The sequence below is a fragment of the Erpetoichthys calabaricus genome, chromosome 10 (genome assembly GCF_900747795.2).
Source record: "Erpetoichthys calabaricus chromosome 10, fErpCal1.3, whole genome shotgun sequence".
In the NCBI taxonomy this organism is placed as follows: domain Eukaryota; kingdom Metazoa; phylum Chordata; class Cladistia; order Polypteriformes; family Polypteridae; genus Erpetoichthys; species Erpetoichthys calabaricus.
In genome coordinates this window covers 75,424,003-75,446,398 of record NC_041403.2, presented here as the reverse complement: position 1 = coordinate 75,446,398, position 22,396 = coordinate 75,424,003, and the positions used below count along the sequence as shown (strand labels likewise).

The window sequence follows — 22,396 nt, the reverse complement described above, 5'->3', positions numbered from 1 at the left end:
TCATTTGTTGCTTTTTTCCAATAGTATATAAAATATAAATATTTACCTTACATACAGCCCATTGGCAACATGTGTAAGTTATAAACACCTGGAATTTTTTTTTCTTTATAATTACCGTAACTGTGTACTTTTCAGTTAAGAAGCGGGATGCACCGACGAAATTATGTGTTCATGCAATACCACTGCATGGTATTTATGTATTTTTAACGTGTTTTTAACAATTGGTGCCTCAGAACCAAAAAGAGAAGTGGCGGTCCCTTGTCGCACACATCTTAACCACTGGCGTTTGATTTACCGTCATTTTGTAAGGAACGCGCACAAAGTTGAGTACTTTGCCTAGCTATCTCGTGTAGGGGTCGCAGATCGCACACGGCTGGAGAAGGCAGCAGAGTGGAGCGCCTGTCTGTAGCTTGTGCTACCTAAACGGACCAGGACCTGAACTCGCCAAGCTCGCTCGCGCTACCGGTTTCTGGCATTGAGAGGCTGGGCTGTCGCGCGCTAATTTGTGTCGGCAAAACCACATCCTGCCGCGCGCCTTTATTCGGTATTAAGAGTGTCCAGCGGTAGGCTGCCCGTGAACAGCTGCAGTGCTGAAGAGAGAGACAAACGACACGGGAGGCAAGCAAATCCAACACATACGAACCAGCCACGAGGAATACTGGAATGACTGGGTAACATACATAACAACATTTCGATTCTGCTTGACTTGGGAGGTTGCGGTTCGCACGTCTTTTTTTTTCTTTTTTTTTTTACCTAGCTCATTTTTTCTTCTTCTTTAACCCATTTGGGGTAATTCCGCAGGTCGATGTGGTGAGATGCACAGTGTGCCATGGCGAAAGGTCTGTGTTCATGGGCCTGGCTGAGAAAGCCATACTACATTCAGGTAGGCCGTCGGGGGACGCTTCTCGTGTCTCTCCCCCTCTCCCTCTCTCCTTTTTTTTTGCTGTAGCTTGCACAGCTGGCTGTTGTGTGCTGTAGTGACACGCGTCTCTTCCGTGTGCGAGTCTGCAGACAGATATCTTGCGATAACCCGCGTGGCCTTAAACTTTTCAGAATGTCGTCAGCATTACAAATAAGTACTGTTTTTGGACTGGGCTGTGAGAAATTGACTTTGACATGATTAGCGGTTTAAATGTAAAGTGGCATTTTTAGTGTGTTTGACATTATACACTTTATGTAGAAAATCGGTAATAAAAAGCCCGACGTTGCATATGAATCCAAATGACAAGCAATGATGAAAATCATTCAGTTCGTGGAGTGCTTCTGTGCGTAGTGCTGGAACCTGCATTAGTTGCTGTAGCAACAGTTCTGTTTAAGAAAGAGACCAAACTAGCTTAATGGACCCAGTGCTAGGGCTGTAATACAGTACTAAAAATAATTGAGAGCAAATTAGTCTGAGAAAAAAAAACACTCGGTAACGCTGAAGCGTGTTTTACGGATGAACCATCAGATACACTGCACTATTTCATATCTGCACTTAATTTGTAACTACACTGAGAAACAGTTTAATGTTTTAACGCTGTATAAAGTCTATTGCTAGAGCCTTTTGTTTTTTAGGTACCATTATGAAGGACAAGTTGAAGCTGCGATGTATTCTTATGTTTAGCCTTTTGACGTGTATTGAATAATACATGGTTCATCTCATTGTTCCATGATTGTACTTTGAATTGGTCACCTCTGTATAATGTTTGCTTTATAATGATGGAACTACAGTCAACTTCGCATAGTTTGGTACTTCGCTTGTTGCCCAGCATCTTAAACTTCTGGAACTGTTCCGTGACGCAAAACCATTACGGTATTTCTTAATTTTACGCTAGATTCAGTTTTTATCTGTTGTAAATATAGACGTTTTTCATTTCTGCGTGCATTTTGCTCTTTGATCTTTTCATGTACCGCACACAGCAACTTTAAAATTACTTTATTAGCTATTAATTGTAGCCTTCTTTAAAGTTTTGTAGCAATCATCAGGATTACTTTATTAACCATTACCATTTGAATGACCCCATATTCTTACTGTTGTCAATATATAATAATCAAAATGTGTTTACAAGAAACACCAGGAATACTGTCCTAAGTTCAACGTTCAGTAGTTTGGTACTTTAGCGGAATAGTATGTTTTTTGTGTCTAGTCCTTGTAAGTTATGATGAACCTTTTGAATTTTTTTTACTAGAAAGTGCCTTCCTGATATAATTTATGAAACCTCTTGCATAAAGTAATGAAAACATGTATAATTATATATATTTGTTTCATCACTGAGCCAGGCTGCTTTTATTATTCTCCATTCTTGAAATCTGAATGAGCCAATTTCTTCCCATTTTTTTATACTATAATTAGAATGCTGTCATTGCCCTGATTTGATGCAACACAGTTTTATACTTTATACTAAATGGTGAGCGATTATGCTTTTGAACCTACTGAGTAATGCTACATCTTAATTTTTGAGTTGTTACCTGAGTTGCACATAGCATTACTGCATGTGCTGTTATTGATGTTATGTAAGTATGTAGTTTTTTGTCTAACGACTTACGTTTGCAGTCATGTATTTTTAGCACTGCTCATTGATGAAAATGAAGAATTTCTGTCAGTTCATATGATCAGTAACCTTTCTAAAGAGAATGATCACTTCTTCTATCTGGTCCTGTACAGTTCTTTTTTTAAACTATACATAGGGAGGAGAAGGCGAGTCCTGACATAGTCTATAGATGATGAATGGAAAAATAATAATGTTCTGTACAGCTCTTACACTGAGGATATGTACAATGACTTCAGTCTCTGCTGGTTCTTGTTTTATTCTGATTGAAACATTATCCCAACGTTGACTTGATTCTTGCCAATTTGCATCTTAGGTTTTCTTCTCCTTTAGTGCATTGTGGTAAATGTATACATGTACTATGAATATCTTGGTCATTTGACTGTTTGAATATTTTACTGAGTAAATATGAAAATAACATATTCAAAATGCAGTTCAAGAACCCTAATGAAAGGTAGAGACTAAGTTTGTGTAGTTAGTGCTACAAAAATTACTTCCGATAATTAAGATCTTGCTGTTGTATGCTTTGTGACCGATTCTGTCTTCTGTCATGTTTTTGTTGTATTGCCTGAATAAACTCGGGCTTTCTTTCTTTTTTTTCTAATAGGTAAACATTAGGTCCAGGGAATTTTTAAGGCAGGAAAGTATCTGTTTCTGTAACATAAAAAGAGAGATATTTCAGTCTACTTGGTTATTTAAAAACCTGACTAAACCTTAATAATCCGTAAAAATTGAATTCTCTTGATGCATGTCACGAGTTATGTTTTTTCTTGCTGGCTTTTTATTATGGCAGAAACAATACTTATACATTTTTGTAATGATCTCTTGTTCTCTAAGTGAATAGAATTGCTGTATAAGATTGTTACTTCATATTCTTCCATTGCCTCACTCTGTAACTTTAAGTCTGTGAACAAGTCATTTAGTCTGTAAATGTAGAAAGGTGCTTTTAGATTACATAATGACTTGAAATGCTCATGACTAGTAATTAAAACTTTCAACAACATAAACTGTATATGTTTTTAAGACAGATGATGTCCTTTGTTGAACAGCTATGAAACATGTACTTGATAGTTAAGTTTACTGATTTTTTTCACTTTATTTATACATTTGTTTTCTAATTTAAATAAAACCAGTTGCACTAACACTTTTGAACTGAATTGAATTACTCCTAATTCAGTGCCATTCAGTAAGTTATTACTACTTAATTTTAATGTATTGTTACTTTTCATTGTATTATTGTTAAATCTGAATTTGCTATCAGTTTGGTGGAAGTTGATGGATTTCATTTCCAAAGTGCATTTCAGAAGTTTATAGGCCTAGTCAGATTTTCAGCCACAGTCATGGTGATTGGTGGGGTACCTTATGTGTTTCATAAAATGAAAATATATACAAGAGCTTTGTTCTGTTTTTTTATCATTACTATACTCGCTACTGTATTCGGCATCGTCATAAACTGCCTGGGTAACAATAAAGAGTGCAAGTCAGAATTCTGTGTGAAGAAACATTACGCATTGAACAACTATTATGAAAGCACATTATCCATGTTGTACATCATAACTTGTCACTTTTTATAGCAGCAAAAATGATTGCTTTCATTGGGTTTACAAAGCTGAAAGAAACCTTATTAGGTTCAAACATGCTGAATAAACACAGTCTTCTACTAGGAATATCACTTTCAGCAGATGTGTACATACAGATGGCCAATATCATAGATGTATTTACTAGAAGATATGAAAACTAATGGATTACAGCAATGTATTAATTTATGAGGAATGGCTAACAAGTTATACAGAGTTATAGAAAACACAGTGTGTAACTATAACAGAAATATTTAGTTATTTTAGTTATCTAAATTATAAATATCTATATTACTTTAAATGTAGAGAAAAGCCAAGCAAAATGACACCTTTTATTGGCTAACTAAAAAGATTACAATATGCAAGCTTTCGAGGCAACTCAGGCCCCTGAGTTGCTGCCTGAAGAAGGGGCCTGAGTTGCCTCGAAAGCTTGCATATTGTAATCTTTTTAGTTAGCCAATAAAAGGTGTCATTTTGCTTGGCTTTTCTCTACATTCACAAGGGGGCTTCGCCCCCTGCTCGCTTTGCTCGCCTACCCCCGGCGTTTTGAACCCGTGCCCACTGGGCAGCCATAGTTTCAGACGCGTGTTGTAGGAGATTGCGTTGTTTTGAATCCGTGCTTGCCCAGCTTCTGCGGTTTGACATGCGCGTTGTAGGCGTATATCCGTCACTCGAGCTCGTTCGGTTTGAACCCGTGCCTGCTTTGCCTCCGCAGTTTCAGACGGTGGGTCGCGTTCGGCGTTTTGTACGATCCCAAGCAGCACATTATTCCTAACTTCACTCCGCAGTAGTGCCATGCACAATATGGCGGTGACGCCTGCACCTTCACCACGCAGTAGTGCCACTCACAATATGGTGGCAACGCCTGCGCCTTCCATATTATGTCGGGTTTTACCATGCTGTGTAGGTGCCTTTGCCTTTCGTACTTTCCCGCGCCTTCTGACGCGCGATGTAGGCGCCTGCACCTTCCGGGTCTGCCTCCGCTGTGTGGTGTGGACATTTAACTGTCGTTTTTTCTGCTTTTATATTCTGTATCTTGCTGTGCATGTGTTTCGTGCCTAGGTTTTTTTGAAGCTGTTGCATTCCAATTTTCATCATCTGTAACCTGCTCTCCATGTGTTTGGCCCCGTTCTTTAACCTCTTTATGACGTTTTACTTTGTTTCCTACTCTGTCTTTTATTTCTGACCTCGCTTTATCCTGCTTGCGGCATGTGAGATGGTTCGTAGTCTCTCCCGTTTCGCTCTGGGGCAGGGGGGCTTTGTGTGGCGCGTTTCACTCTGGGGAGGGGGGCTTTGTGTGGCGCCTGCGCACTATGTCTCCTGCGTCCACGGGCAGGTCCCTGCATCCATATCCGGTTTACCATTCTTGGTTAGATTACATATGCAAGCTTTCGAGGCAACTCAGGCCCCTTCTTCAGGCAGCCTGAAGAAGGGGCCTGAGTTGCCTCGAAAGCTTGCATATTGTAATCTTTTTAGTTAGCCAATAAAAGGTGTCATTTTGCTTGGCTTTTCTCTACATTCATAATGGCTAACACGGTACAACACCCTAGTACTATATTACTTTAAGCAATTTAACCAACAGCACATAATAACAAACATAATCATAGAAATAACTAAAATAACACAAAAGGCAACCCGCTTACTATATTTGTGAGATAAATCTGTAGCCCAGTATATTTGCAGTAGGTGGTAGTGGTTTTTTTTCTTCTTCTTTTTACTTTTGGAGATAATTTAGTTTTTTTTGTTAAATCAGTTGTGCTATAGTTCCCTTATTTTCTTCTTTTTTTAGTTTTTTATTTACGTCATCACAGAAGTGCTGCCAACTTTCTTTTTAATAAATCCTGGAGCAAAATTGGTGGTTTGCACCAGGAAAAGACATTGGGGGTATGCAGAGATTTGGGCACCTGGAGAAAAAGCACAGGCATGTCCAGTGACTGGCAAACAAGATGGACAAGAGGGATGTTACCAGGAGTAATAAAAGTTTCAGGTTCCTGTTGCTTGCCCTAAGTTAAGAGAACTGAAACAATGTAAGTGACTAGATGTGTCTCACTAAACTGGTTTATGTAAACTAGATAGAAAGCTTCAGGGACATTATGTCTTTTTACTTTGTTTATTTGTGCTTATGGGAAGCATCTTCTTTGGTAACTGGTGGTTAATGACGTTGCTAATTTGTAATTGAGATGAGAAACTTTACTTTGATTTCTGGCAATAGCTAAAAAAAAGAAAATAAGTAAATAACAGTTTGACAAATAAATCGATTAGACAGTTTTCCTTGTGAGAAACTAGTCTGCAAAAATGAAAAGGAGAAAAGAAAAGATAAAAAGGGTAATTAAGATGTTGTTGAAACAAGCAGAATCATTCAGTGATTAAAAAGATCTAACTCAATGAAAACCCATCCTGTGACCCAAATACTTCCAGGTCTTATATAAAAGTTTTATTATTTTCTTTAACACTGATATAATTAATCGGAGATAATGGTGTTTGTGTTGGAAGACAGTGGGTAATCTCATTGTAAATGAGATGAACAATTGATGTTCATGTATGTGGTTTGCTTACCAATGTGTATTTTGGGGAAGAGACTGTACATTTAACAGAAAATGGTATTGTGTGTTGTGCTGTATTCCATTCAGTTATACTTCACATATTACTACAAGAAAAATGTGTGCATTTTTCTTCAGTATTATAACTGTTTGGAATTTTGTTATCAGGCATCATTTTATCAGGGAACTTTTTGCATAAGATATTTTTGCTTTTTATTTGAAAAACAGGCAAAATATAACATCATATTAATACTTTGAACATTACCTTGGGATATGTTCACTGTTCATAATTACAAGTTCTCTTGATCTTGTTAAATAGGGGTACTTAAAGTGAATCCCTTTCATATTGCATAGATTAGTTCTGACATAACCCCTAAAGACTCTAGCTTTCAAGCAAGTAGGATAAAAAAATTGAGAAATCCTTCAATGTGAACATTAATTTGCCACTGAAAATTACATTAAAATATTTTAAAATATACTACAAACAGCATGCAGCGTATATTGTGTTGTATACCAATTAAATCATATGACAGCCTGCTTGGAGTTTGCCAGATTATATTTAAAAGTCTGCAAAAGGATAAGGAAAAAAGATAGATAAAAAGAATCTTTGGTCTGATAAGACAAATATTGAACTCATTAGGCAGAATTGCAAGCACTATATCTGGCACAGACCAGGCACAGCTCTTCACCAACCTAATACCATCCTGCACTAAAGCATGGTGGTTACAGCATCATGCTATGGAGATGTTTCTCAGTGGCAGAATCAGGGAGACTTGCCAGAACTGTGAGAAGGATACATGCAGCCAAATGCAGAGGGATCCTTGGAAAAAAAACCTATACCAGAGTGCACACAATGTCAAATTGGGTTGGTGGCTCACCATTCAACACAACATATACCCATAGCATACAGACAACAGTCTTGAATGTTCTTGAGTGGAACAACCAATGCCCAGAGTTAAACCCCGTAGACAATCTATGGAAAAATCTAAGATGACAGTTTATAGACACTTCCAATTCAAGTAAACATCAGCTTGAGATGATCTGCCTGGAAGAATAGGTTAAACACCCCAAATAAAGGTGTGCAAAGCTTGTAGAGATATTCTCAAGCAGACTCACAGCTCTAATTACTACCAAAGGGACTTTACCAAATACAGAAAAAAGGGTCGGAATATTTACAGTCATATTAAAAGGTTTGGGAACCCCTCTCAGCCTGCATAATAATTTACTTTTAACAAAAAAGATAACAGTGGTATGTCTCATTTCCTAGGAACATCTAAGTACTGGGGTGTTTTCCGAACAAAGAATTATAGTGAAGCAGTATTTAGTTGTATGAAATTAAATCAAATGTGAGAAACTGGGTGTGCAAAAATTTGGGTACCCTTGTAATTTTGCTGATTTGAATGCATGTAACTGCTCAATACTGATTACTTGCAACACCAAATTGGTTGGATTAGTTTGTTAAGCCTTGAACTACATAGACAGGTGTGTCCAATCATGAGAAAAGGTATTTAAGGTGGTCAATAGCAAGTTGTGCTTCCCTTTGACTCTCCTCTGAAGAGTGACAGCATGGGATCCTCAAAGCAACTCTCAAAAGATCTGAAAACAAAGATTGTTCAGTATCATGGTTTAGGGGAAGGCTACAAAAAGCTATCTCAGAGGTTTAAACTGTCAGTTTCAACTGTAAGGAATGTAATCAGGAAATGGAAGGCCACAGGCAAAGTTGCTGTTAAACCCAGGTCTGGCAGGCCAAGAAAAATACAGGAGCGGCATATGCACAGGATTGTGAGAATGGTTACAGACAACCCACAGATCACCTCCAAAGACCTGCAAGAACATCTTGCTGCTGATGGTGTATCTGAACATCTATCTGTATGGCAGGGTGATGAGAAAGAAGCCCTTTCTGCACTCACACCACAAACAGAGTCGCTTGTTGTATGCAAATGCTCATTTAGACAAGCCAGATTCATTTTGGAACAAAGTGCTTTGGACTGATGAGACAAAAATTGAGTTATTTGGTCATTACAAAAAGCGCTTTGCATGGCGGAAGAAGAACGCCACATTCCAAGAAAAACACCTGCTACGTGCTGTCAAATTTGGTTAAGGTTCCATCATGCTGTGTGGCTAGTTCAGGGACTGGGACCCTTGTTAAAGTTGAGGGTCGGATGAGTTCAACCCAAGATTTTGTATGGAAGAATGGTCAAAAATACCTCCATCCAGAATCCAGACACTCATCAAAGGCTATAAGAGGCATCTAGAGGCTGTTATATTTGCAAAAGGAGGCTCAACTAAGTATTGATGTAATATCTCTGTTGGGGTGCCCAAATTTATGCACCTGTCTAATTTTTTTATGATCCATATTGCATAGTTTCTGTTAATCCAATAAACTTAATGTCACTGCTGAAATACTACTGTTTCCATAAGGTATGTCATATACTACAAGGAAGTTGCTACTTTGAAAGCTCTGCCAATGATAAACAAAAATCCAAAGAATTAAGAGGGGTTCCCAAACTTTTTCATATGACTATATATGACTGGAAGATTTCAGTTTTTGATTTTTAATAAATCTGCAAACCTTTCTGAAAACATGTTTCCATTTTGACATTATGGGTTATTGAGTATAAATTGATGTGCAAAGTGGCAGATTTATCCATTTAAAATTAAATCTACATCACAATAAAGTGTGTTGAAAGTGAAGAGGTCTGAATACTTTCTGAATCTACTGTACATTATATGCCTCAGTTTTAGATCAATTTAAATAATAATTCTATTGAAGTTTTGTTAGTTTACATAGGAGATTAACATCATAACAAATTGGATATTCATAAAATAAGATGTGGGAAGCTAAAATGAATAAAACAGTATGAAATTGAAATATTTTTGTGTGTATCAGGTTGTTCCTTATGATAAAAAATATATTTTTTTATTTAAATACAAAGTATTTATTCAAGATCAATCAAGAAATAAATTAACCAAACTCTTAAGCTGTCATTTTGAATTGTTGTTCTTCACTAATAATACCAGAAATCCACAGTGTTGGTCAGATGCATACTAAAAATTGTAAGTTTTGAGTGTTTTTGCTAGTAATGAGTGGTTTTGAAGAATATTGTAAAACTCTTTTTCTGGTTATTTACTTTCAGCTTTGTTCAAGTAACCATCTACATTCAGATAGTTGCAGTGCACAAGAGGCAGCATGATTTTCTCACTAAACATAGCTGTATAAATCTCTACAATGTTGAATATATGCACGTTCATGTTTGGTTTCTTACACCTGCAGAACTTGAAGACTAGCTAATTGGTAACCAGTAATTTGAGGAGCTTAAAAGATGACATGGTTGCGTCACACAAATAAGCTGACAAAATGGCATCCAAAAGCTTATTCCTATATAATGGACAAACATCCTGCTTGCAGCTTTAATTAGAGGTAGAATTCCATTTTGCAATCTGCACTGATGCAACTTCACTAATCAATCTTTATGTTTTCAGAAGGGCATTGTAAATAATTCACAAACAATATATGCAGCTGCTGACTGTTTTGAAAGATGTCAGACATCAGCCAGACCAATCTGCAATTTATGACACCTAATGGATTAAGTTCATAGCCTGCATTATATAAAGAGTGACGCTTACTAGACCTCACACCCCCCACTTCATCTAAAAAGGGTTCAACAACATTTATGACAGAATAAGGAAAGGAAGGATATGAAAGTACCCTTCTACAGCTGGATATTTTTGGCTAATCTGAGAAAAATCAATACAAACCACACCCAAAAGAACAGGCTTCAAGCCTTACAACCTTGAATGGGTCAAACTAGGTACAGAACATTTAGGTATAGATTAATTGAAAGACTATTAGTCAATATATTAAGAAGTTTATAGGCTTAAAAGGATGAATAAAAACTGAAAACAAATACCTAACAAGCAGAGCAGAATGGCTAACTATTCATTTTCATTGAACCTTCTTGAAATATATTCCTTTTTATACCTAAGCAAAGTGCAGTATGTCATTTGCAGAATATGCCACTTCAAATATATGTATGACAGTTGTGCATTGCACAAAGCTGTTAAGAGTAAACCAACTAAAGGGAACAGAATGATGCAACCAGTTATTAGAGGGATTCAAATGTTAACAACTGCATCATTCACATTTTGAATATTGTAAACTTGCATGGAAACAAAGTCTTACATGAAAAAACTCCCACTACATTTCATCCACTACAGTAATTTGTGATATACTGTACTTATCTAATATGTGTTACCTTTTAAATTCCTCAAAAATTTATTTTATCTAATATGTGTTACCTTTTAAATTCCTCAAAAATTTATCTGGAGAAAGTTATGCATTCATTGAGCATTACATTAAAGAAGTAACAAATTTCCAAGTTCTGTATATGTACACACATTTGTGTTTTCTGTGATCCTAGTGCAACTTTATTAGTTGTTTCACATTTAACTATGAACTACACATTTACATTTTTAGAACTGAAATTGCAAACAATGGAACAATGTAAGTAAGTTGGTGATACTAATTTAAAATGTTGAAACAAGAAGATTGGCCATCATGCTGCCTCTTAGTGAAAATAAAAGACACTGTAAGTAAAAAAAGACAAACCCTGATGTTTCATGCTTGAATTAATTACAGGGTTAAAGACTTTAAAAAGTCCTTGTTTTCTACAGACAGTAGTGCAAAGTACTGGTGACCTGTCCATATTACTTGTGTTTTTGTTTAGGTATATTTTAGAATGTGTTAAGAAAACACAGTTTAAGTTTGCTTTTAGAATTTGCTTGAAGAAAATGTACTTGTTTTTAACAAGACACTGTGTCTTACAAGAAGCAGCTACTATATGTCATATGTCGAGAGGCCTGCTACAAGCTGAATTTGTTTGTGGTGACAAAATTAAAAACAAAGAAGAAAAAGTCTACTTCATCCAATACATTTAAAAAATATTTTATTTATATTTGTGTTTATTAATTATTTTCTCTTACAATTTTAAGAGGGAGATGGTTAGTGACCCATAACACCAAGAAAGAGGCAGAACCAGATAGTAATAGAACAATATAAAGTCCTAAAGGAACAGCATGCTATGGCAGTTGAATAATGTGCTATTCTTGGCTCTGATACAATAAGTCACTGACAGGATACATTAATAATAATTTTCAGACACAATTATTCTTTGATCCCAGAAGCAGATAAGGATCACTGGTAGGGGCATATTGGGTATTCCATAGTCTGGTAAAGGTATTGCATGGCTATCTGGCATATTAATTGTGGGCCCTAGCTAGCTATTAGGAATGACGAGCAAATTGCCCCTTTAAATATTGTTTGAGATTCGGAAGTGCACTTGGGACACCCAGAGAAGGCCTCAGGGAGTCTATGTAATATTTGGCTTTGGGATATGGCTCCTGCTTTTAACCAGGAAGTTGTTTAAGGAGTCAGAATCAAGGGCTTACCTGGTGGGAGAAAGACAGGCCACAGTAAGAGAGTCAGAAGGGCATGAATGATAAGGAAAGGAGTACTTATTTTTTGTAACCTAACCCAAGTGTCCAGAGGAAAATGCAAACAGTAACCAGGAGCAGAACTTTAACCTAAGATGCTAGACCTGCATAGCAGCATTGCTACCTGTAGCACCACTGTGCTGTCCCCAAATCCTACCTACCTACAGTGCATCCGGAAAGTATTCACAGCGCATCACTTTTTCCACATTTTGTTATGTTACAGCCTTATTCCAAAATGTATTAAATTCATTTTTTTCCTCAGAATTCTACACACAACACCCCATAATGACAACGTGAAAAAAGTTTACTTGAGGTTTTTGCAAATTTATTAAAAATGAAAAAACTGAGAAATCACATGTACATAAGTATTCACAGCCTTTGCTCAGTACTTTGTCGATGCACCTTTGGCAGCAATTCCAGCCTCAAGTCTTTTTGAATATGATTCCACAAGCTTGGCACACCTATCCTTGGCCAGTTTCGCCCATTCCTCTTTGCAGCACCTCTCAAGCTCCATCAGGAGCTCTGACAGAGTGACCATCGGGTTCTTGGTCACCTCCCTGACTAAGGCCCTTCTCCCCCAATTGCTTGGTTTAGATGGCCGGCCAGCTCTAGGAAGAGTCCTGGTGGTTTTGAACTTCTTCCACTTACGGATGATGGAGGCCACTGTGCTCATTGGGACTTTAAAAGCAGCAGAAATTTTTCTGTAACCTTCCCCAGATTTGTGCCTCGAGACAATCCTGTCTCGGAGGTCTACAGACAATTCCTTTGACTTCATGCTTGGTTTGTGCTCTGACATGAACTGTCAACTGTGGGACCTTATATAGACAGGTGTGTGCATTTCCAAATCATGTTCAGTCAACTGTATTTACCACAGGTGGACTCCAATTAAGCTGCAGAAACATCTCAAGGATGATCAGGGGAAACAGGATGCACCTGAGCTCAATTTTGAGCTTCATGGCAAAGGCTGTGAATACTTATGTACATGTGCTTTCTCAATGTTTTTATTTGTAATAAATTTGCAAAAATCTCAAGTAAACTTTTTTCACGTTGTCATTATGGGGTGTTGTGTATAGAATTCTGAGGAAAAAAATGAATTTAATCCATTTTGGAATAAGGCTGTAACATAACAAAATGTGGAAAAAGTGATGCGCTGTGAATACTTTCCGGATGCACTGTAGATTAGTTGAACATGATATTTTGTTTTTACTACACTTGTTTTACTTTTCCTTATCATATTTAGCAAAGGTTATTGTAATTTATTTAAGTTGAACAATGACTTATTCAAGGTGTAAGATTTTATCCTCATTTCTTTCTTGACTTCTGCTTTCAATACAGACATGAGATATGAGTGAAAGTGAGTTTGCAGCTCATTGCTATTTGCACTGGTGTCTACTCTCTGTTAATTCTTACTAATAAATGAAAAATAAAAAAGCAATCTGGAACAGAGGTAGAGAAACATAGCATAACAATTCATTTTATGCTCCTTGTCCTAATTTTGAAAATGAAATCTCTTTTTAATAAATTGTTACTTTATTGTTATTGAATTCTTTGATTCGTGTAATATATGAGCATTCAACATTCAGGTGGTATTGAACATGATATATTAATATTTGCCAGATATATGCATGTACTGGCATTAGAAGGTCAGGAACAGCAATCACGTTGGGGATTTCATACATTACAGTGTTCTTGGTTCATCTAGAATGGACCATCAGTCAAACAAACACCCAGCCAACAACTGTTTTGTATGTTTCTGCCGAACATACCACGCCTTGTCATGGATAGAATGCGTAGATGCATTTTTCTAGAGTGTGACTACAGTCAGCAAAAAACAATACTGTATGGTTTCAGTGGGCAATAGAAGCACAAGTTACCATGAAATAGTGGGATTAGACAGTCTGATAAATCATTCTTCATCGTAATTAACACTGACAGAATATGGCTAAAACCCTGGAATAAACTCCAACCTGCTGGGTGTCAATAACACAAGTTGATGATGTTCTGCTGTCAGGGAAAAACAAGCAGATAGATTAAAGAGGCTAACTGGGAAAGGAAATCAGAAGGCAGGCTAGAATCAAAACCAGAAAGACAAGAGATCTGGCGCCTAAACCAAAGATAAAGGCAAACTCGTAATTTGAAAAAGAAAATTAGCCAGGGTCAAAACCAGGAAATAAACATGAAAGCTTTTTGCGCAAGGATTAACAAATGTGTCCACAAATTCATATAGCAAACGTTTAACCTGGATGCTACTTATATCATTGCAGAATTGAAGCAGGGGTGCAATCTCTGTGTGCAACCCTTGCAACTGCCTAGCAACCAGGTACCAAAATGGCGATGTTCAAATAAAAACAAAATGGCATTGAGGTGACTTTAAACATCAACACAAAAATAATTAATAACTTTTACCAGGCACCACATACAATTAAAATATTTAACCAAAGAGATTCCTGATCATAAGTAACATTATCACAAGATAAATCATGTTTAAGAAAAAAAGTATCCATCCCAGAAAAAAAATAAAAGTAAACATGGTTTATGATAGAAGTAGGTGTAATACTGTATGCTGTGCATTAATGGGAAGCACTGTGTCCCTTGATACAAGAGTAATAATGTTTGAATGTTGTAGGATATCTCAAATTTATTGATAAGCACATGCATTCCTTTATGTCAGTAATAATATCATCCTTGAATGGGATACAGTCACATTCCATAAGGCCGGTAAAGTCCTGGAAGGTTTTAGAAATAAGACTACTTATTGCTGATACATCCTCACTTGTCAGATTTCAAATCAGATGGGCAAATGTGGAAAAAAGTAAAGCAAAATGTTTGAGGTGTTACAGACCCACAGCCAGCTTGAGATGACATGGGTCAGTGTCCTTGTGTGGCACCTTTAACTTGTTTACGTCCATGCCTAGATAAATTTAGGCTGTTACGAAAGAAAATGGGAGAACTGTGCACACAGCAATATAACAAAAATGGCACCTTTATTAATGAAAGAATAGCCACAAGGAGGTATCATCATGGTTAGTACTACAAACTACAACAGAAAATTGACAAAGCTGTACTGCTCTATTGGACAAACATTGCAGGATTGAATACCTGTCTATCAGGCACGTGGGGACAATCAGCCAGACACTCACTACACCACAGTAACAAAACATTCCTTTCACCTCCCATCTCTCCCTTTCTCTTTCCCTCTTCCCTACTCCCCAAAACTTGATCTCCCTGCCATTTGCCATTTGAAGTTTCACTTACTCTACACATCTCTGCATAAAATATACCCAGTGAGGTGGCTTCAAATCCCTTCCCATGGTCACTTCTAGTCAAGCCATTTGCTCCAGGGACAGTCTAAAACTTGTGTCTCCTACTATATCAGCCCCCTCGACTCTTCACTTGTTCTTAAAGATCAAGGCAACATCCCACGACCTGTAGTATTAGATGGACAACAATGTCCAATACTGCTGAGTCTAAATAATAGTATTGAATCAGAGATATTTAACAGGGGCAGTGGTGAATACTTTTAAGGGCAATTCCAGTGAGTGATCAGACATGCACTGGTCAACATACTAACATCAGAGTTTGGCAAACTAATATGAGAACAAAGTAAAAGCTCATGTTCACTAAACAAGCACAGTGGTCAAAGCCTCAATATTGTTCTCTTTTGCTGCTTTTTAAGGTATTTTCAAATGTTTGTATGCCAATTTTTAAATAGCTGTCATGATGTTACACACTGTACAGCATGCAAATTATAAGCCTAGCAACACATAACTTTGTAATAACAAAATGATTCTTCCTACACAACAGAAAAAAATGAAAAACAAGCACAGCAAAACAAGTGGTTGTCTCCTAAATCCTGACACATTTCCTTCTGGCAACATATGCCCTGCAGTGGCCAGGAGGTGCTGCCACTTTTGCCATTTCCATCCTGACCTCATTCTGTCGTTAGTCAAATGGTCTAGCATCCCTACAGACTGCTTGGTCACACCTAACACTTGGTGGCCTGGGGGGTATGGCATGCTGCCAACTGTCATGAAAATTAGTACAATACAAATATTGAAAACGGTGTAAGCCTCCTAAACCATTCCTAAACCAGGCCAGGCCTTCCCTAGACTGCCTACAATAGGCCTCACCTCTGGCTGCCTGATCCCTAAACTCCATAGGCAAGCTTTGGCCTACACAGACTCAAAAAGAGGAACTGTCATTTAAACCATGCCCTAGGCAACCAGAACCCGTATCATGATAACGGGATTGCCTCTTAAAGAAAGCAAAGCGGCATTGCAGCAAGACACATAAAATATTAAACATTGCCAATTTATTTTAAGTTAGGCCAGTCCAACAGCAAACCATTATAAATGAAAAATGTATTTTATATTCAACAAAAAAAGAGCAAAAAGGTATGCCTAGAAAGGCAACCCATGGCAAACAATCCCAAAAGCGTAATTCAGCATTCAAAAACCCAAAGACAGAAGCAATAAATCCAGAAAGTCAATACTTAATAAAATTGTACGCTTTGAACTAGGGGTGGGCGGTATGACCAAAATTCTATATCACGGTATTTTTCTAAATTATCCCGGTTTCACGGTATTCGACGGTATTTTTCCCCCATGCATGAGTGGATGTTAACCACATTTTCCACTGCAATTACTGGCTAAGAATAACCTATTCCACTGTCAAGAGTATTGTACATTGTACAAAAAAAAAACATTTTAATATGCACACAAGTATTAATACAGGTTTGCATTGCCCCATAAAGTAATAGTTTTCAAGGGAGTGGCACTAATGGAGAAGGTATCACATTGCATGACAGATGCAGTCAAAATATAGAACATTTTTATTGAACAAATTTTGCAAAAACAAATTATAATTTTGACAACATATTTTCAACCATATAAAGAGGCATTTAGACTTGGTAAAATATCCAGAAGTGCTTGTCAAAAATTGTATTGCACCGAATATGTCTTAGAAAAGGAATAAATAGTAAATATTTTTTGTAAACCAACTACACTTTGTGTTAATGTTAACAATCTCTGTCCATTGACACGTTAAAGTGACTTTTTAAACAACTTTATCATCATTAAACTGCATAATATTTAAACTAATAAATAATAACAATAAAATAAATAATAGTATTATTACTGATAGTTGCACTATTACTTCAAGACTTCAAGCCCAGGTGCATTACACAGTACTCACCAAATTAAAATAAAATACAACAAGTGCAACTTGGTGATGACATCTTTACCATCTGAACCATCATTTAGGCAAACTGCATTAATATGGACCTTGCTTCAAGCTAAGCTATACTGGGAAGAAAAAAACAAACTATATGTCGAGAACAAAGTCAACATTTCCACTTTATTCTCGCTGTTTATGTCGAGATTAAATTCGACATTTCCACTTTATTCTCATAGTTTACTTCATAATTAAAGTAGAATGTCGTAAACTAAACTTCTTCCTAAAATCAATGTTTAATCAATTACTTAATTTACCCCGTCATATATTAATGCAGCACATTAAATGCTTTGTGTTACGTTCCCCGACCCAGTGGTTAATCACTACGCTTCTTAAACTGACTTCCTCCGCACTAAGAGAAGACAGCGATCACCATACAGAATTCATTCACTTCATGATATTCCTGCTTTCTGAAAATTTAGAATGCTAAGATAAATACTTGATATCATTTTCATGATGAAATGCATTAAAGCAGGTATTACACATGCACAGTAGTGAGGCGGTAGTGTTGCTCCCTCGCAGTAAGGGGTCCCCAGGTGTATGTTCAGTGTAGAGAACTTTATGGCAGGTGTGACGAGGCTCCAAAAAACTGGATGTATGAATGGCTATCGCACAGGTTTAACTTAAATATTGTGTAAATGTTGGGTTTGTGATCTGCTGGTCGGAGACACGAACACAGAATTCAATGCATGTTCTTCTGAGTGGGCTATCTTTATTGCGTACATGCTGTCTCTATCTGACGTAGGCTACCAAAACCCCAGTTTCTATCCTTCCTTTTTCTTTCACCACATAACCAATCACCACACGATAAACGTCTTTGTGAAATTAAAACTAGTTATAAACTTAGCCCACGGAGTGTTCAGAGCTTTAAAAATATCTTCGTTATACATGTTTAATTATGCCATCCATTCAGAGTTGCGCCCATCTCTGAACGAATCACTTAACACAAAGCATTTAATGTGCTATATAACTTATGATGGGGTTTGAGAAAATCTAGTAAATTAAATATTCATTTTATGATGAAGTTTAGTTTACGATGTTCTACTTTAATGACAAATTACGAGAATAAAGTCAACATGTCGACTTTATTCTCGTCATAAGCGTCAAGATTAAAGTGGAAATGTCGAGAATAAAGTTAAAATGTCGTCACACTATTACACAGCACCCAGGTACATTACACTGTATTGAAAACAAATAAAACAAGTACAACTTGGCTTGCAGTATTATCCAGAAACAGTATTATAGAAACAGTATTTACACATCTGAACTTTTAAAACTAAAGCATCTCCAGGCGACAGACGTGACTGCTTTTTTTCGGCTCTCTGTCCATTTTCACCGCGCGGCATACCTATGCTACCGCCCACTATTTGGTAGTGTAGCAGTGAAAAAGAGCCCTAGTGCAACAAATCTGTGTTTAGCGGTGTAGCAGTGAAAAAGGTCCCCACTTGAACAGTTTCCCGCTGCGCCACATTCCGAACGTCGTTTAGGTAATTTAAACCGGTGTTGCGATATAAGAAAAATCCATATTATAAAAAAAAAAAAAAAACGGTTTTCGGTATGAACCGGTATACCGCCCAGCACTACTTTGAACCAATATAGTCTTTTAGCTGTAATATCAGGGTGGCCGTACCTCTAGGGGTTTCACTCACAAAACATAATTAACATAAAAGAACATAATAGCACAATACTTACTGTGTAAATGAAATTGTTAAGCAAAACATAATCACAGAAAAACATGATTTCACATACATCAAAAAATACAAATCAAAACCACAAACATAATCAAGAACAAAAAAAAGGCAAATAATATTTGAAAAATAACAAAACTATTAAATAAACAAAGAAAAAACATCCATGTTGCAACTCTATTTCTCCTGGGACATGCAGCATACAACCTTTTCTGTCCGTCCATCTGTCTCTCTCTCTCTCACTTTCTTGGAGGTCTAATGTGAAATTTTGTTCATACCTAGTGGTGGGTATGGACACTCTATGTCCTTGAAGGATGCTTTGTTAAAGACTGATCAGACGAGGCTCCAGTGCATGACAAAATATACTCACACATACCCATATATTCTTCCCGTGTCAAGTCAACCATCTTGCTTGCTAATTTCAGTTTTGGTTTGTAGCCTGTCTTAACAATAACAGTAGTAACCTGATGTGGACTGACTGCCAGTTCAACAATTTCGTGATCAAGATAGTATTAAAGATAGTTATAACTCTGTTTATATTTAAAATAGCATATTGTATGCATAGTATTTGTAATTACAAATCTGTTAAGACAGTTGCAGTATACAGATGTAAAAAAGCAGTGTTTAGTTTTGTTCTTTAAAATGTGGTCCTTTTAGTTTGTAGTTTCTGCCAAGAATATGACTTAGTTACAAGTTGACAAGGTAATACTTACTTGTGTCTTCAGTTTAATTATCCCTTTCATTTGAAAGGATATCTTCTTCCGTTTCCTGGTAAACACAGTCCAGCAGCAATGTTTACCTGTCAGCAAAATGAGTATTACTCTTTTTTATTGGCAATTCAGCTTCCTCAGTCTGCTCAAATCAACAGCTAAATTAAAGGGTTTATAAGCTAGAAAGCATGTGCTGAATATGAATAAATCTCAATATTTAATCCAATAAATTATGCTTACTTATGCCCAGTATTACAATAACATACTCTTCCAAGATAGCTAACATAAACCTAACAGTGCCTACAGATACATGAGAAGAATTGCAGATCTAGGATTGGTTCCAGTATTAATAATAGAAGAGACTGATATAAAATATTTTTCTAGTTTAAATGTTGCATTTCTTAAAGTTCAATTTACCATGAGAAGAATACTCTGTGACCACAAGAGGGTACCAGAGAGCCCCGAACCACAGACTCAGTAATACACAACATGTTAATAGAAAAAAATAAATGATTTTTATTCTTCTCCCAGGAACTTTCCACAATTTTTTCCCAATAGCAAGCCATAAATTCACAATAAATGATCAATAACCAACAATTCTTCCTCCTTCTTCACCTCCGCTGAGTTTTGCCCACTGCCTCCTGACTCTGACTCGTCCATATGCGGTAGCGGGCTTCCTTTTATGCCGGACCTGGGAATGCTTCTGGTGCCATTCTGTCTCCTCTAGGAAGCACTTCCGGACTATAGACAAAGTAGAGTGGCTGTCCCCCAACAGCACCCTCTATTGATCCCAAAGGCTACAGGGTTGCACTTCCGAACTCCATTTCTCTAGCACCCTTGCAGGTGTCCTGACTGGGTTCTCATACGAGGACCACTGCCACCTAGCGCATGGGGGATGGAACCAACCTCATGTTCCGGCATCAGCTGGTCCATCCATTATTTTATACTGGCTGGGCACAGAGCTGTCTTTCCACTCAGCTGGCCAATCCGTTAAACATTCCTCTCGCCACTCCCATCCACGTAATAACCTGTGCTCCTCCCTGGCCAAGATGCCCATTCTTATCCCACGACACAAATTCAAAAAAAGAGTGTTTCAGCACCCATGGGCTATGAGAATGATTTGAGTTGCCCATTTCATTTGAATATTTAATCTTTCTGCAAGAACTATGGTGTGTATGTTAAAGACCTACCTCACTGCATATCTTTTTGTGTCACCTGAATGTTTTAAAAAACAGACCTTTATGTATATTATTTATTTTAATAATTTTAAATAATATTTTTTTTGTATTTAAAAAATTTTATTTTTAACACAACCTGCAGGAAAACAACTGATTGCTGATATTGACCTTAGAAGCTTCATGGGGATACACCTGCTTAGCAAAGATTGAGGTGCAAGTCCTTTTAAATATTTTGCATGTGGACATTGCAGTAGGCATGGTGTGTTGTGCTATATATTTAACACCATATCAAAAGACAATACTATAGCTGAATGGTGTTTAAATGGCTTCACCCTGCTTTATAGTTTGGCTTCTGTTTTAAGTTCAACTTATATCAAGAAGTAAGATTACAATAGTAAAATTTTTCTGTTGTTAATTAAATTGGCCATTATGACTGACCGCCTTTGAAAATATCCAAAAACTGCAATTATGCTATTTATTAACACAAGGTAACAGTGTTCCACCAATGAATTCTGAAATGCTGTCCTTTCTAGTGCCTAGCCTGAGTGTCTGTTATTATCCTGAACTCTGCTTTTGGCATTTCTTTCCTAGGCTACCTACCTACCTCTGACCATATATCCAACTTATTTTGTTAGGCAGTCCTCGTTCAGTGACAGTCATGTAATAGGGGGAAAGTAAGAAGTAAAAGATGAGTCTACCTTTTAGTTTGAGCTTGTGAAAGTCACACTGTATGTAATCGCCCAATCTTTACGTAACATTATTGTTTTTTATCTTTGACCTTTTGCTAGTGTTTTTAGACTTTACCAAAACTTATGCAATGTTGGTAGTTTTTTTTCTGCCTCTTTATTGTTTTGATCATGAGCATGTTCCTTGCCTTTCTTTTATGGGCAATGTAGTACAGCCTTTGTTAGCTGTATTCATATATAATGAAAAAAAACACTTGCCGAAACTCTGTTCATGCAGGCAAGGATTGGTTGTCCACCGCCTGTGCAAGTGCATGTTCGCAGGCTCACTGTGTAACACGTCTGTCGCCCGATGGTTGATACGGGGAACATTTAAAACTGGCCACTGACCTAGCCTTGTGCTCACTTTCTGTCTTCTGTCTTGTGCAGGAAGGCTTTCTGTTCTTTTGATCTGAGAAGGTAGTGAATGCAGGATGACATCATTGTCACTGCTTGCATGCTACATGTGTTTGAGTAACAGCTCTAATTTGAATAAATGCATTGAGAAAGTTCCTATCTTTACAATAATAAAGCTGATTTTTTTAGAAACCTGGACTCGCCTCCTCCCTTGTGCAAGTCTGTGACATTATAGATCAGCATGCAGATTTTGTATATTTTCCTTTTTTACAGGTCTGATAGCCACTCCAGAATGCAAAACAGATCCCAGTAAAAGTTATTGAAGTGCTAGCAGAGTCATGCACCAGGCAGGGAACAAACACATCATC

General features: G+C 37.1%; 1 protein-coding gene across 1 annotated transcript in view; it reads left to right on the top strand.

Annotated features, from left to right (window-relative positions):
• The first annotated feature begins 337 nt into the window (after positions 1-337).
• LOC114659157 (divergent protein kinase domain 1A-like) overlaps positions 338-22,396 on the top strand; it is a 105,277-nt gene continuing 83,218 nt past the window's right edge. Inside the window, 2 exon segments of the mRNA XM_028811447.2 lie at positions 338-671; positions 802-883. Coding sequence (XP_028667280.1) covers positions 830-883 — 54 coding nt within the window. The 5' untranslated portion in view covers positions 338-671; positions 802-829.